This window comes from Mycteria americana, assembly GCF_035582795.1.
Source record: "Mycteria americana isolate JAX WOST 10 ecotype Jacksonville Zoo and Gardens chromosome W unlocalized genomic scaffold, USCA_MyAme_1.0 Scaffold_32, whole genome shotgun sequence".
Taxonomy (NCBI): domain Eukaryota; kingdom Metazoa; phylum Chordata; class Aves; order Ciconiiformes; family Ciconiidae; genus Mycteria; species Mycteria americana.
Window position 1 is genome coordinate 707,109 of NW_027445438.1, and position 13,249 is coordinate 720,357.

Consider the following 13,249-nt stretch of genomic DNA (forward strand, 5'->3'; position numbering starts at 1 on the left):
TATGTTGAAGCAACACATGCCTTCAAAATCGGAGCAGCGTTTATGGTGTCGAAGGAGGAGATAGTCCACAGCCAATCGATTTTGTAATGTTCATTGGCATACGGCCATTACCTACTCAGAAAAAATAGCAATGAGAAACATTAATATCAAAATCACTTAGCATAGTATAATTCTGTAATACTGCTACTGGGGTTGGCACGCCAATGAAACACGTTGTCAAGAGATCTGCAGCTGTTAATCTTCCCTTAATACAAAAGGCAGATGAGTTAGTTACAGTAGAGGCCAACCAAATCCAAGTATTTACATGTTGATCTCGCGGAAATGTATCCAGGGCATGTGCTTGTAGTACAAGACGACAAAGCACGCTGAGCCAACCTGTGATAAGGGAGGAAAACAGGAGTGTCATCTCCTTCCAGTAATAGATATGCCGTTGCTCCAGCTCCTTCAGCTAATATTACTCCGGGTTTGATAACCCGATGTGGGGTAATTGCCCACACAGATTGAAGAGCTATGGCTTGCGCTTTTTCAGATTGAACTTCAATTCGGTGTTGGGTTCGTGACACCAATAACACCGTTCCAATGCTATCTCCTCTAGATAAGGCACAGGTATTCGTCGAAGATACCTGAAATACAAGAACTCAAGAATCTGATATCAACAGAGGATGTAAAATAAGAGGAGAAGTTGGGGTACAGAACCATACAGCATTCTCAGGGGTTATTATATGAATCTTCACATCTAGACTAATAGGTTGTGGTCCGACCACGCAATCCGTTGGTGTAAACAATTCCATTTCCCCTGTAGTTAATATTTTGGGAGAGATATCATCTGGAAGAATGTCAATCCTCACCATGTTTTGTACTGGAGGTGTTGTAATATGATCATAGGGTGTTTGATTATGAATATTCCGGCTGTTTAACAAAAAAACCCTGCTTTAGTAAGATGTGAACTCCAATGTTGTAAAGTTTTAGTACTGGTTAGCTTTTTAAATTGTTCCTTCAGCATCTCATTCATTCTTTCAATCAAGCCATTAGCTTGGGGATGGTAGGCGATGTGGAATATCCAATCTACCCCTAGCCCTTGAGCCCGATCTTGGACATTATGCCCACTCAAGTGTGTTCCTTGGTCACTTTGTATTTGGTGAGGAGGTCTGTAATGATGAATGAGTTGTTCTAATGCTTCGGTTGTGCTATGTTGATTAGCATATTTGGTGGGTTTAGCAAAAAACAGTCCTGACACTGTATCCGCAGCAGTGAATACATATCGCCACCCCCTCGACGGGGGCAGGGGGCCAATGTCGGCCCAGTCATCTGCCACAATCCCTTCAGAGGTATACCTGCTGTGGCACGGACATAACCACGGCCACAGATGCTTCAGGGTGTCCTGCTCCCATGTGGACTCATCCATGGGTCACAGTCCCTTCGACTCGAGTTCACGCTGGAGTTCCAGCCTGTCCAGTACAGCAGCGCAGAAACAGCAGCGATGCCCTGGCCATCTGCCAGCCCAGACACATGGCCATTGCTGTTATCAAAATGTTCCCAGGCACAGCAGAGTAAGATGATAAGCAGTACAGCAAGAAGCGAAAGCAAAAAGCAGCCACTAATGAGCACTAGACTCTAATATACAGTAAGGCAAGCAAGCCCCATGGCAAGCACAGGAGCCTGCCTGTGCTAAACAGCAATAACAGCTATAAATTCAATCCAGCACTTTCCAATCAAATCTGTCATTATCTTGAACTTTCAGCCCCACGTTGGGCACCAAAAAGGACTGTCGTGGTTTAACCCCAGCCGGCAACTAAGCACCGCACAGTTGCTTGCTCACTCCCTCCCCCAGTGGGATGGGGGAGAGAATCGGAAGGATAAAAGTGAGAAAACTCATGGGTTGAGATAAAGACAGTTTAACAGGTAAAGCAAAAGCTGCGCACGCAAGCAAAGCAAAACAAGGAATTCATTCCCTACTTCCCATTGGCAGGCAGGTGTTCAGCCATCTCCAGGAAAGCAGGGCTCCATCATGTGTAACGGTTACTTGGGAAGACAAACACCATAACTCTGAACGTCCCCTCGTTTATTAGCAATACGCACTACCAACCGCTCTACAGTACCTTGCAGCCCATGGCACCGCTCTGCTTGAGTAGTAATTACTTCTTGCGCAAGCACCTTTGCCTCTTGTAAAGTCCTGACTTCCCTTTCCAACTCTCTCATTTTTCTCCGTAATGCCACAACTTCACGATCAAGACCTCTAAGACCGGTAACTAATAACCATCCCAATCTCCCCACTAACTTGCGAGAAGACTCCAGTGCCGCTTTCCATGGCAATCCATGCATAGCCGTTTCAATTGTCTGGGGGGAAGTAACCACCGCCCCGTCATCTATTTCAGGCCATGCTTCCGGCAGAGCCCATGTAGCCAGGAAAGTGGCCACGGGGGTCCAGCGCTCAGTACTGGGCCATCCCGGAATACGGGGAGTCACTGTCGTGGCCTCCCCGTTCCCCGACTTTTTTGCCGGCCATGGCATGGCTGTTCCTGGATCCTGCCGACTACGCCAAATGTGTGGGTCAGCACAGGCAGGGCGCAGGAACAACCACAAAACCACAGATGAAATGCAAAGAGTAAATTTATTTTCGTTACCTCGCCAACTGGGGGATCCCTGAAGCAGCACCCGGGCAGAGGCACGCAAGCGGGAACGCAGGCACCGCTGAGCTCGGTCCATGCTGGAGGATCACCGAACCTGCTGTTTTTGCCTGTTTATCAGGGATTCGCGCAGGCGTAGTTTACCACGATCTTTCCCATAGCAGGGCAGGAATCTCAAGCGTGTTCAGTAGGGTGCCTCTAAGTCTATCACAGGCCTATGCTGTCTAAACACAGATGTTCTAACAAGGATAAACAACAATTAGAATGTTATATGTATTTTTCTACACCCCAGCTGCAAGTCACTTGAGCGTGTTTACGGTCCTCCTCGCTAATCTTCAGTTATTATCCCACACCATGTGAGAGCAAGAGCAAAAGCTAGAGGAAGAGAGAGCAAGAAAGAAAGCGAGAAAGGAAGAGGCAGCAAAATGGAGGGGGAGAGCAAGAGAGGGAGAAAGCAAAAGCGAGAATGTGAGTGCGAGACTGAGAGTGAATGAAAAGGTGAGATAGATAAAAAGCTAGAGAGAGAGAAAGGCTAGTGAAAGATAGAGAAAGCGAGAAACAGACATGTTTCTTTTCCTCTTCCTTTCCCTGTTTGCCCACTTTGGAAACTGTTTAGGGGAGTTATTTGTGACAGCTAGCTGATATAAATCAGCAGTTAAAATGCAAGCTGACTGTTATGGTCAGGTTACTTTTGGAAGTTATTCATTGCATTACTTCTCAATTTGTTATGGAGAAAAATAGCTTATCTTATAAACTGAATGTAGATATTATCTTGACATTGCTGCTTTTATTGTTCATATTGCCAGAACTGTGGAATGCAGTTTGTTACAGTAGATGCTTAGTGTCAATGTTGTTCAATTATGTTATGGCAAGACTAATCATGTTCTGAAAATGCTAACAGCAACATATTATAGTTTCAAAATATTTCCCATACCTGGGACAGAAGGAACATTCTAGGGGTGGGTTGACCTTGGCTGGCTGCCAGGTGCCCACGCAGCTGCTCTCTCACTCCCCCTCCTCAGCAGGACGGGGGGAGAAAATACAACGAAAAAGCTTGTGAGTCAACATAAGGACAGGGAGATCACTCAGCAATTACTGTCATGAGCAAAACAGACTTGACGAAGATTAATTTAATTTATTGCCAATTAAAAATAGAGTAGGACAGTGAGAAACAAAGACAAAACTAAACCCACCTTCCCCCCACCCCCTTCTTCCCAGGCTCAACTTCACTCCTGACTCTTCTACCTCCTCCCCCACCGAGCAGCGCAGGGGGGTTGGGGAACAGGGGATGCAGTCAGTTCATAATGCTTTGTCTCTGCCACTCCTTCCTCCTCATGCTGTTCCTCTGCTCTAGCGTGGGGTCCCTCCCACGGGATAGAGTCCTTCATGAACTGCTCCATCGTGGGTCCTTCCCACAGATTGCAGTTCTTCAAGAACTGCTCCAGCATGGGTCCTTTCCATGGGGTGCAGTCCTTCAGGAACGGACTGCTCCAGCATGGGTCCCCCGCAGGGTCACAGGTCCTGCCAGGAGCCCGCTCTGGCGTGGGCTCTCCACGGGCTGCAGTGTGGATATCTGCTCCGGTGTGAGGTCCTCCATGGGCTGCAGGGGGACAGCCTGCTTCACCATGGTCTTCTCCACGGTCTACAGGGGAATCTCTGCTCTGGCACCTGGAGCACCTCCTCCCCCTCCTTCTTCACTGACCTTTGTGTCTGCATAGTTGTTTCTCTCACATTTTCTCTCTCCTCTCTCTCACAGCTGCTGTGCAACATTTTTTACCCTTCCTTAAATATGTTATCAGAGAGGCACCAACAGCATCGCTGATGGGCTCAGCTTTGGCCGGCGGCGGGTCCATTTTGGAGCCGTCTGGAACTGGCTCTATCTGACGTGGGGGCAGCTTCTGGTGTCTTCTCAGAGAAGCCACCCCTGCGGTTTCCCCCGCCCCGCTACCAAAAATCCTTGCCACGTAAATGCAGTACAAGAAGTAACAAAGTGTTAGAAGGAAAGATGTTTTGCCTTCTAAATTCATTGCAAGCGACAAGGCGCTCTCTCATTTTGGCCCAAAATACAGGAATTCCAATATTCCGACACTAGTATTTCCGGAAAGGTTCAATTTTATTTCTGCACTGAAACCCAGACACCTTTTTGAACTTTGTTTATACTAGTATAACAGTGATGTTATACCAGTACAGAGCTCGTAGGCTGATAAATCAAAAACATTCCCGAATTAGAAAATAGAACATGAATTTACTTGTAGTTATTTTTCTATAAAACAGTGGGTTTATCTCAGTGATATCCAATATTTGTTTTTAAGCCTTGTTCTGTATTAAATAAAATCCATTGGTAAAATTCCTCTGGGTTTCCACGAGTGGTCCACTGAATCCAAGTATGTTAATTGAAAACTGAATCTATTGCTGCAACATAAATTGGACAACTATTTCAGATTACTTAAGTTGCGAGCTTTTGGGTCGGGGCTATCTTTGTTCTATGTTGCGCGCTGCTTAGCACAGTGGTATCAGAGAATAACACTTCCATATAATATATTGCAGTACTAATAAATGTAATTTTTTTTTTTGGGGGGGGGGAATAAGAGCTAAACACTTCTGAAAGCTCCTGATGTTCAGATGAAGATGAATGCTTTCATGTGCTGATATAGCAGTTTAAGACTAACTATTCAGTTTCGACTGATGCTGAGTGTGCTGACAGCTTGTGCTGAGAACACTGCCCAGGCAGGCGTAATACCCAAAATCGGCATTGTTTTCTCCTTGGAAACATGCTGCCTGAAGTGGAGAAGGCTGAGGTGAGAGTCTGTAGTCTTAATTCACTCACAGAGGGGAACACATCCGCCAGGTGGTGGGACCTTAAAATCCACCATTTAGTAGCGTCAATCAATTTTACTCCTTTTAGATCTGTACTAGCACTATGCACAATGCTATGCCGTGAACATATATCAGGTTGAGTTGGAACGGGCTGGCACTAAGCAGGTGTCTCTGTGCTATGCTCTCATTTATGGGGTGTGTGTGGCCAACGTGGGACACAGTGCATAAGCATATCTTCTGATGCCAAGCTGAGACAGCAAAAGAGACCAGTCTCTGACCACTGGGAAGAAGGATAAAAAAATATTTCTTATGCCCTAGAGTGCCAGCTACCTGACTAGGATGACAGCAGGAACAGGAATAGATGATGTTAGTGTCACAGGGCTATAGCCTGGTTTGGAAGCTGATGCAAAGCCTGTGGAAGCCAATGGGCTTTCATTGACTTCAAGGCCTTTCACGATGGATGCAAAAATGGTTGTGTCCACTGTGTAGTCATGCAAATCATGCCAAGTGGTTGGGATGAGCCTTTGGATACAAACTTAAGTGTCAGTTGTAAGGAACTGTGTACGTGTCTGAAAATATGCTTTGTAATGCTAGGAAATGATTAAGGGACTGGAGCATCTCTCCTATGAGGAAAGGCTGGGAGAGCTGGGACTGTTTAGCCTAGAGAAGAGAAGGCTTGGGGGGGGATCTCATCAATGTATATAAACACCTGAAGGGAGGGTGCAAAGAGGACGGAGCCAGGCTCTTTTCAGTGGTGCCCAGTGATGGGACCAGAGGCAATGGGCACAAACGGAAACACAGGAGGTTCTGTCTGAACATCAGGAAACACTTTTTTACTGTGAAGGTGACTGAGCACTGGAACAGGTTGCCCAGGGAGGCTGTGGAGTCTCCCTCCTTGGAGATATTCAAAAGTCATCTGTACATGGTCCTGGGCAACCGGCTCTAGGTGGCCCTGCTTGAGCAGGGAGGTTGGACCAGATGACCTGCAGAGATCCCTTCCAACCTCAACCATTCTGTGATGCTGTGACGTTGGGATGCATGGCAGAAGAAAATCTGCAACCACTGTTACTGACACGTATTTACGTGGTTTACGTGGCAAGGGTTTTTTTTTGGGGGGGGGGGGCTGCAGGGATGGCTTCTGTGAGAAGACGCCAGAAGCTGCCCCCATGTTGGACAGAGCCAGTTCCAGCCAGCTGCAAGACGGACCTGCCGCTGGCCAAAGCTGAGCCAATCGGCAACATTGGTAGCGCCTCTGTGATAACATACTTAAGAAAGGGTAAAAGCCACTGCACAACAGCAGCTGTGAGAGAGGAGTGAGAAAATATGAGAGAAACAACCCTGCAGACACCAAAGTCAGTGAAGAAGGAGGGGGACGAGGAGGTAGAAGAGTTAGGAGTGAAGTTGAGCCTGGGAAGAAGGGAGGGGTGGGGGGAAGGTGTTTTTAGATTTGTTCTTATTTCTCATTATCCTACTCTGTGATTAATTGGCAATCAATTAAATTAATCTTCCCCAAGTCGAGTCTGTTTTGCCCGTGACAGTAATTGCTGAGTGATCTCCCTGTCCTCGTCTTGACCCGCGAGCTTTTAGTCATATTTTCTCCCCCGTGTCCTGCTGAGGAGGGGGAGTGATACAGCGGCTTGGTGGGCACCTGGTGACCAGCCAAGGTCAGCCCACCACAGGTGTGCACAAAGAGCAATTTATAATCATCTTGGTGTGTTTATCAGAGAGAGAGGGAGAGGGAGAGATGTCTGACAGTTACTATGAAATAAAGCAGCTGTTTGCTTTTTTAATTTGTTTTTTAAATACTTATTTTTTTCCATTAATACACTAAATATTTACAAGTAACTTTGACTTGCAGAAGATTACAGAAGGTAGTCTGTGAACTGCAGAAGGTGAAAATACCTGTAAAATACATAGTGTATGCTGTCTTTGAAACAATACAACATATTGTAATACATAAACAAGAAATGACAGAATGATTAAAGATAAAGCATTAGGACAGAAGGTTTGCTGGTGTAAGTGTTCAACAGAAGGATTTGATGTGAAAGAGAGAAGAAAAATATTAGTCCCATTGCAGCTTGATGCTGTTGGAGGGGAGAGGAGGATGTTGGCTGAACACTAGTTTTCCTTGTTTGGGCTTGTTTTCTACTGCTGCCACCTCTCTAGTAGGACTGGCATAGGACATGAGATTTAAAGAGGAGAAGCTGCTCTCTCTTTCCAACTCTGGAGAAGAGCATGGAAGAACATGGAAAGTATCTTGGTTAATAATCAGTCGTGTCAGAAAGTTCAATGGCTTCTTTTCAAATTTAATATTTGGCTATGGTACATCTCAGGGGGAAGCTTAAATGTGATTATAAAACATTGCATGCCAACTGCTGGGTTTGCAGTGGGGTTGTGGTAGGAGAATGTGGAGTTTACACCATTGCAGGTGCTGTTTGGCAAGTGCACCGTCCATTTGCTGCTTCAGGCTTGCTTCTGGTAGTTACCAAGGGATGATGTTAATCTGTGTCCCTTTTCTTTCAGTCAGACACATTTTCTGTTGTTACTGAACAACCTAAATTTATCAGTTAGTTTAATTGACTTGACCTGAGAATTATCCAAAGTGTTTTCCTTTGTGACCTAAGTGTCGACCAGGGGCTAGGCTGCGTATTTCCGAGTCTCCAGTAGCATATGTGGGAAATGACATTGCAAATGATTTACATGAAGTAATGGTCTTCTAATAAAAAACAAATTCTCTCTTACCTGTGTTTCAGAAAGAAGTTACCTGCTGTTCTAATTCCTTGAGTTAAAGGTGATCTCTTAAGTTATCCTGTATTTTGAAGAATGCATTAGATAATACCCTGAAAAATCTTCCCACAATCCATAATCGTAGAGATGCAACATTATCTGAAATTGAACAGTGAGATTTCAGATCAAATATTTGTGCCCAAGTGTCTTTTTACTTTATTTTTAATCATTCATCTTTTCAGAAAATCATCATACACCTTCAGACTAATGAGCTTCTAAAATTGTATCCTTGCCTGTGAAAGTGGAATCTTTTGCAGTTGATTCTTTCCAAGGCATTCAAAACATGATGTTACATTTAGTTAATTTACACCAAAGAGGCTTTTCAGCTCAGTAATACTTGCAGCATTAATTTTCTTCCTTTTCCAAGCATACCAGCATTTGCCAAAAGTTTTGCTTGATAATACTGCATTTAGAGTGGTATTTGCTCTAATGGTTACATCTCCTTGCAAGCAGATGGCATTGATTGCCTTCCCTGTTCTTTGTGTTGGAAGGCAGAAGACCTGCTGATGCAATCAGTGTACCTTCAGTGACTGTATTTCTGAAGGCAAGGCATGTGATTTCTCTTGATTTTTAGAAAATGAGATCTTGCATAGACAATCAGTCAAGAAGCAGATGCTGTGGCATGATGTTCCGGTGTCCATTGGAGACACAACAATCTGCACCAGGAACTGCACAGTAGAGCAGTTAATTTTCATTTTCTTCAGAAGGAAAATAAAAAATGTAGACTCAAAGAATGTTAGTATGGTTTTAATAGGATCAGCCCTAATACTTTGCTATCATTCAGGTAACAGGCTATAGTTTTATGGATAGTATAGAACACCGAAGTGAAGGTTTTAGTATACTGACCAGAGTATGCTAGATGTATAAAAATATTTTATAAATTCATAAAAATATAGAAAATTAAAAGTGACAGATAGAGAATCCATCCTATAGATATGTTGTGACCTTGAACAAAGTCACTTAAGCTCTATTTGTCTGTTCCATGCATATAATAATATTTATCTTTAAAATTTATCTTTGTTTGGTGTGGTATCCTTATACTGAATAATAAAATGGTTTGAACTTACCCAGCTATCACCCGACACTAAGGGGAAACCCGACAGGTTCTTTTAGGGATCCTTGGCAGAATGATGATGGTACTAAGTTGTAGTTACAATTAAAGCTTTATTTTTTAACAGGATTTTATGATTAGCATAGCATAGCATTTATGATCAGAGTAGCACAGGATTTTTATAAGCAGAATCAGTGTAGCACAATTTTATAAGTAGCACAGCACAGAATTTTATAGCACCGCTTAGCTTATGGTTTCTAATCACCTGGACCCTCTGCAGCAGATTGGGTCAAATCTTAATACTTGGCTTGCCGTATCAATATAGCAATCATAATCTAGACTCGAAAACACATAAAAGAACATGAGTCACTTAGTCCTCGGAGGAAGCAGATGACAGTGGAGGCGTCCCTGGCCACCGGGAGGTCACGGGTCTCACTGTCCAGCAGCAGTTCCGGTCCAAGTTCCCACTTAGGACCTGTAACTGCTTGATTTTATAGACAGTGCTCTGTGTGCTGCTACACTTCCCTGTTCTGTGATGGGGTCATCACCACCACCTGGTTGGCTGGGTGCCTGGGACCTTCAAGGCCGGTAAGGAGGGGAGTAGTTGGCCTGGCACCCAGGAATCTTGAGGCCGACAGGGAGGGGAAGAAGAAGAAATCTCTTTGATTTGTCTACTTGGTTCACAGGGCCTTCAGGGCCTGATAATGAGGGGAAAGGGGACTAATACGTGACCCGCTCTCTCACAGAGAATGGCCGTTTGCCTTATAAAATGGTGTTAGTTATGTCCTAACCATATTACCAGGGGTCAGGAGCAGGGGGTAGCAGTCACAGTAATGTGAGAAAGCGAGCAAGAAAGTGGTTGTTGTGGTTTAACCCGAGTCAGCAACTAAGCACCACACAGCTGCTCGCTCACCCTCCCCTCTCCCGGTGGGATGGGGGAGCGAATCGTGGAAAAAAAAAAAAGTAAAACCCGTGGGTTGAGATAAAGACAGTTTAATAGGACAGCAGAGGAAAATAATAGTAATAATAATAATGATAAAAGAATGTTCAAAACAAATGATGCACAATGCAATTGCTCACCACCCGCTGACCGATGCCCGGCCCATTCCTGAGCAGAGATTGCTGCCCCCCGGCCAGCTCCCCCAGTTTATATACTGAGCATGATGTCACATGTTATGGAATAGCCCTTTGGTCAGTTTGGGACAGCTGTCCTGGCTGTGCCCCCTCCCAGCTTCTTGTGCACCTGGCAGAGCATGGGAAGCTGAAAAGTCCTTCACTTAGTGTAAGCACTACTTAGCAACAACTAAAACATCAGTGTGTTATCAACATTATTCTCATACTAAATCCAAAACATAGCACTATACCAGCTACTAGGAAGAAAATTAACTCTGTCCCAGCTGAAACCAGGACAATGGTAAAGCGAGAAAGTGAGTGCCAGAAAGTGAGCAGGAGTGAGCGAGAGCACAAGAAAGTGAGTAACAGCAAGAGTATGAGAGCCAAGAGGGAGAGCGAAAATTTGAGAGGGAGAGAGCTAGAAAGCAAGAAAAGCGAGAGCATGAGAGAAAGTGTGAGCGCAAGGTAAGATGAGAGAAAGTGAGCGCGAGATAAGATGTGCGCAAGGGGGCGCAAGCGAGTGCAAGTGAGAGAAAGCACAAGCAAACGCTTGTGCAAGAATGTGTGAGAGAGAAATCAAAAGAGAGAAAGTGCAAGAGGCCGAGAAAGCAAAAGATGGAGAGAAAATAAGAGCAAGAGAAATTGATGGAAAGCAAGAGCGTGCGAGAAAGCTTGAGAGTGAGAAAGTGAGTGCAGGCAAGAGCACAAGCAAGAGAGTGGAGGTGAGAGAGAGTGAGAAAGTGAGTGCAAGAAAGAGAGTGAGCAAGAGAAAGCAAGCTCAAGGTGAGCGATAGCAAGAAAGCGAGAGAGAGAAATCAAGAGAGCAAGCGAGAGATAGTGAGAGCATGTGAGAGAAAGCAAGTGTGAAAGCAAGTGTGAGAAAGTGAGAAAACAAGAGCGAGCAAGCACAACAGTGAGTAAGCAAGTGAGAGCGCAAAAGCACTAGAACAAGAGAGAAAGTGTGAGAGCATGTTAGAGTGCAAGTGAGGAAGTGAGAGCAAGAAAATGAGAATGAGAGATAGTAAGAGAAAGTGTGAAATCGAGCACAAGCAGATGAGCAAGAGAGAAAGTGAGCATGAGAGAGAGAGCAAAAGTGACTGACAGCAAGAGAAAAAATGAGAGAAAGCGAGAGTGAGAGAAAAGCGAGCACAAAAGAAAGAGCAAGTGAGAGTGCACCAGAGAAAAGGCGTGAGATAGAGTGAGAAAACAAGAGATAAAGCGACAGAGAAAACGAGAGAGCAAGAAAGCAAGAGAGCAAGAAAACTAGCATGAGAGCGAGCACGAGAGCGGCTGAGAGCCTGTGAGTGAGAGGGAGACAACATGCAAGAGAGCATGAGAGAGAGAGACAGCAAGAGCATCACAGAGTTAAGGACAAGGTTTGTGACATAACATTGTCTCTTCTATCTAATTCTCACATCATAATGATTTCCAGGCTCACGTTCTCCTTACTTTGGGGAGACAGCTTTATTTTGAAAAATATTTATTGTGTGAAATATTGTTTCATAGTTTATTTTGTGCTAATTTATATTTGGACTTAAACTATACATTCTTTCACTTTTCCTACTCTTGCAGTACTGCCCCTCTCCCTCTAAGGTTTTTCTCTTTTTCTTTATCCTTTCTCCCTACATATTCTGGTGGATTCTCCTTTCTGCTCTCCCACTCTCCCCAGAAAAGGAAAGCACTGTGCAAAGCTCTCCATGTTTGTCCTCTCCCTCTTTTCACTCCAGATGAATTCTTTGATGAGAAACATCAAGCACATGTAAATTCAGACAACTATCTCCTAAAAAAGGATGAAATGTGATCAGTTAATTTACTTTTGTCTTATTTTCAAGTCAGCTGATTCTGTTTTGGTTTTTTTTTTTTCCACAGACTGACAGTCATCTTTCTTCAGGTCTTCTGATGTGGCCTAGATAATTTCTCTGTACGTTTTCCTTGATTCTCTACCGCGAAACTACTAAAGCTAAGAATAAGTTAAGAAGGATGCAAAACAGACTGCTTCCACTACTGGAGCAGCAGCACTAAATCTTAACCACTGCCATGAAACCAGACATTCAGAAGCAGCCAAATGCAACAACCAAAGGCAACTTCTGAGGAAGGAGAGTCATTGAGAATGATCTGTGTGTTCTAGATGGGGAAACTAAGGTGATTGTTGATTGATTTAAGTCATCACTCTGATGCAAAGAAAAATGGCCAAAGAATTGCTTGATAATGATTTTTCAAACACAAGATAATTTTTATGAATCTGTGATGCTTCATAGCTCAGTTACCTGCATCTCATAACTTATCCTGCACCTCCCAAGCTACTCCCATGGTTACAGGCAGACAAAAATGTCTACAAAAGTAGCTCACAAATATTTCTATACTTAAGTATCATATATTTAACAATGATGCCCAGCTTTTACAAGATTAGAAGTGAGTACTTCAGACAACTAGGGACTACCCCTGCTCCTTTCAAAAAAAGAAAGTTTTCAATATTCTAGTCCTGAAGATACAGCTAGATTTTGCCTGAGAGCCCTTATGATGGAATAAAGAGGGAAGAAAAGGAAAACTTCACTGGCAGAATAACTGGGGGAAAAAGCATAATCTGTCTGAGGGTTCTCAGGAATTTGAAAAGTTGGAATTAACCTCTGGCTAAAAACTGTGATGCGATACAGACAAAAAACAATTATGCAAACTTTATTAAATGTGTTCTTCTGAGGATCTATCAGATATGTTTTTACCACACTATTACAGTGTTCAGTGTAATCACCCATCATGACCCAATTAACAGACAAAAGCACTGCAAAGCACTCATGCAAACTGTCAATCCCCAAAAAGGGTAATCAATAAAATCATATTTGCTAACTGCTCAGAC

The 13,249-nt window shown here is 43.9% G+C and overlaps 1 protein-coding gene across 1 annotated transcript in view; it reads left to right on the forward strand.

Moving 5' to 3' along the window:
- Window positions 1-13,002, forward strand: part of LOC142403053 (small conductance calcium-activated potassium channel protein 2-like) — a 30,928-nt gene extending 17,926 nt beyond the window's left edge. The window contains exon 4 of the mRNA XM_075489191.1: window positions 12,265-13,002. Coding sequence (XP_075345306.1) covers window positions 12,265-12,295 — 31 coding nt within the window. The 3' untranslated portion in view covers window positions 12,296-13,002. The remainder of the gene's footprint in view (window positions 1-12,264) is intronic.
- The last annotated feature ends 247 nt before the right edge of the window (window positions 13,003-13,249 follow it).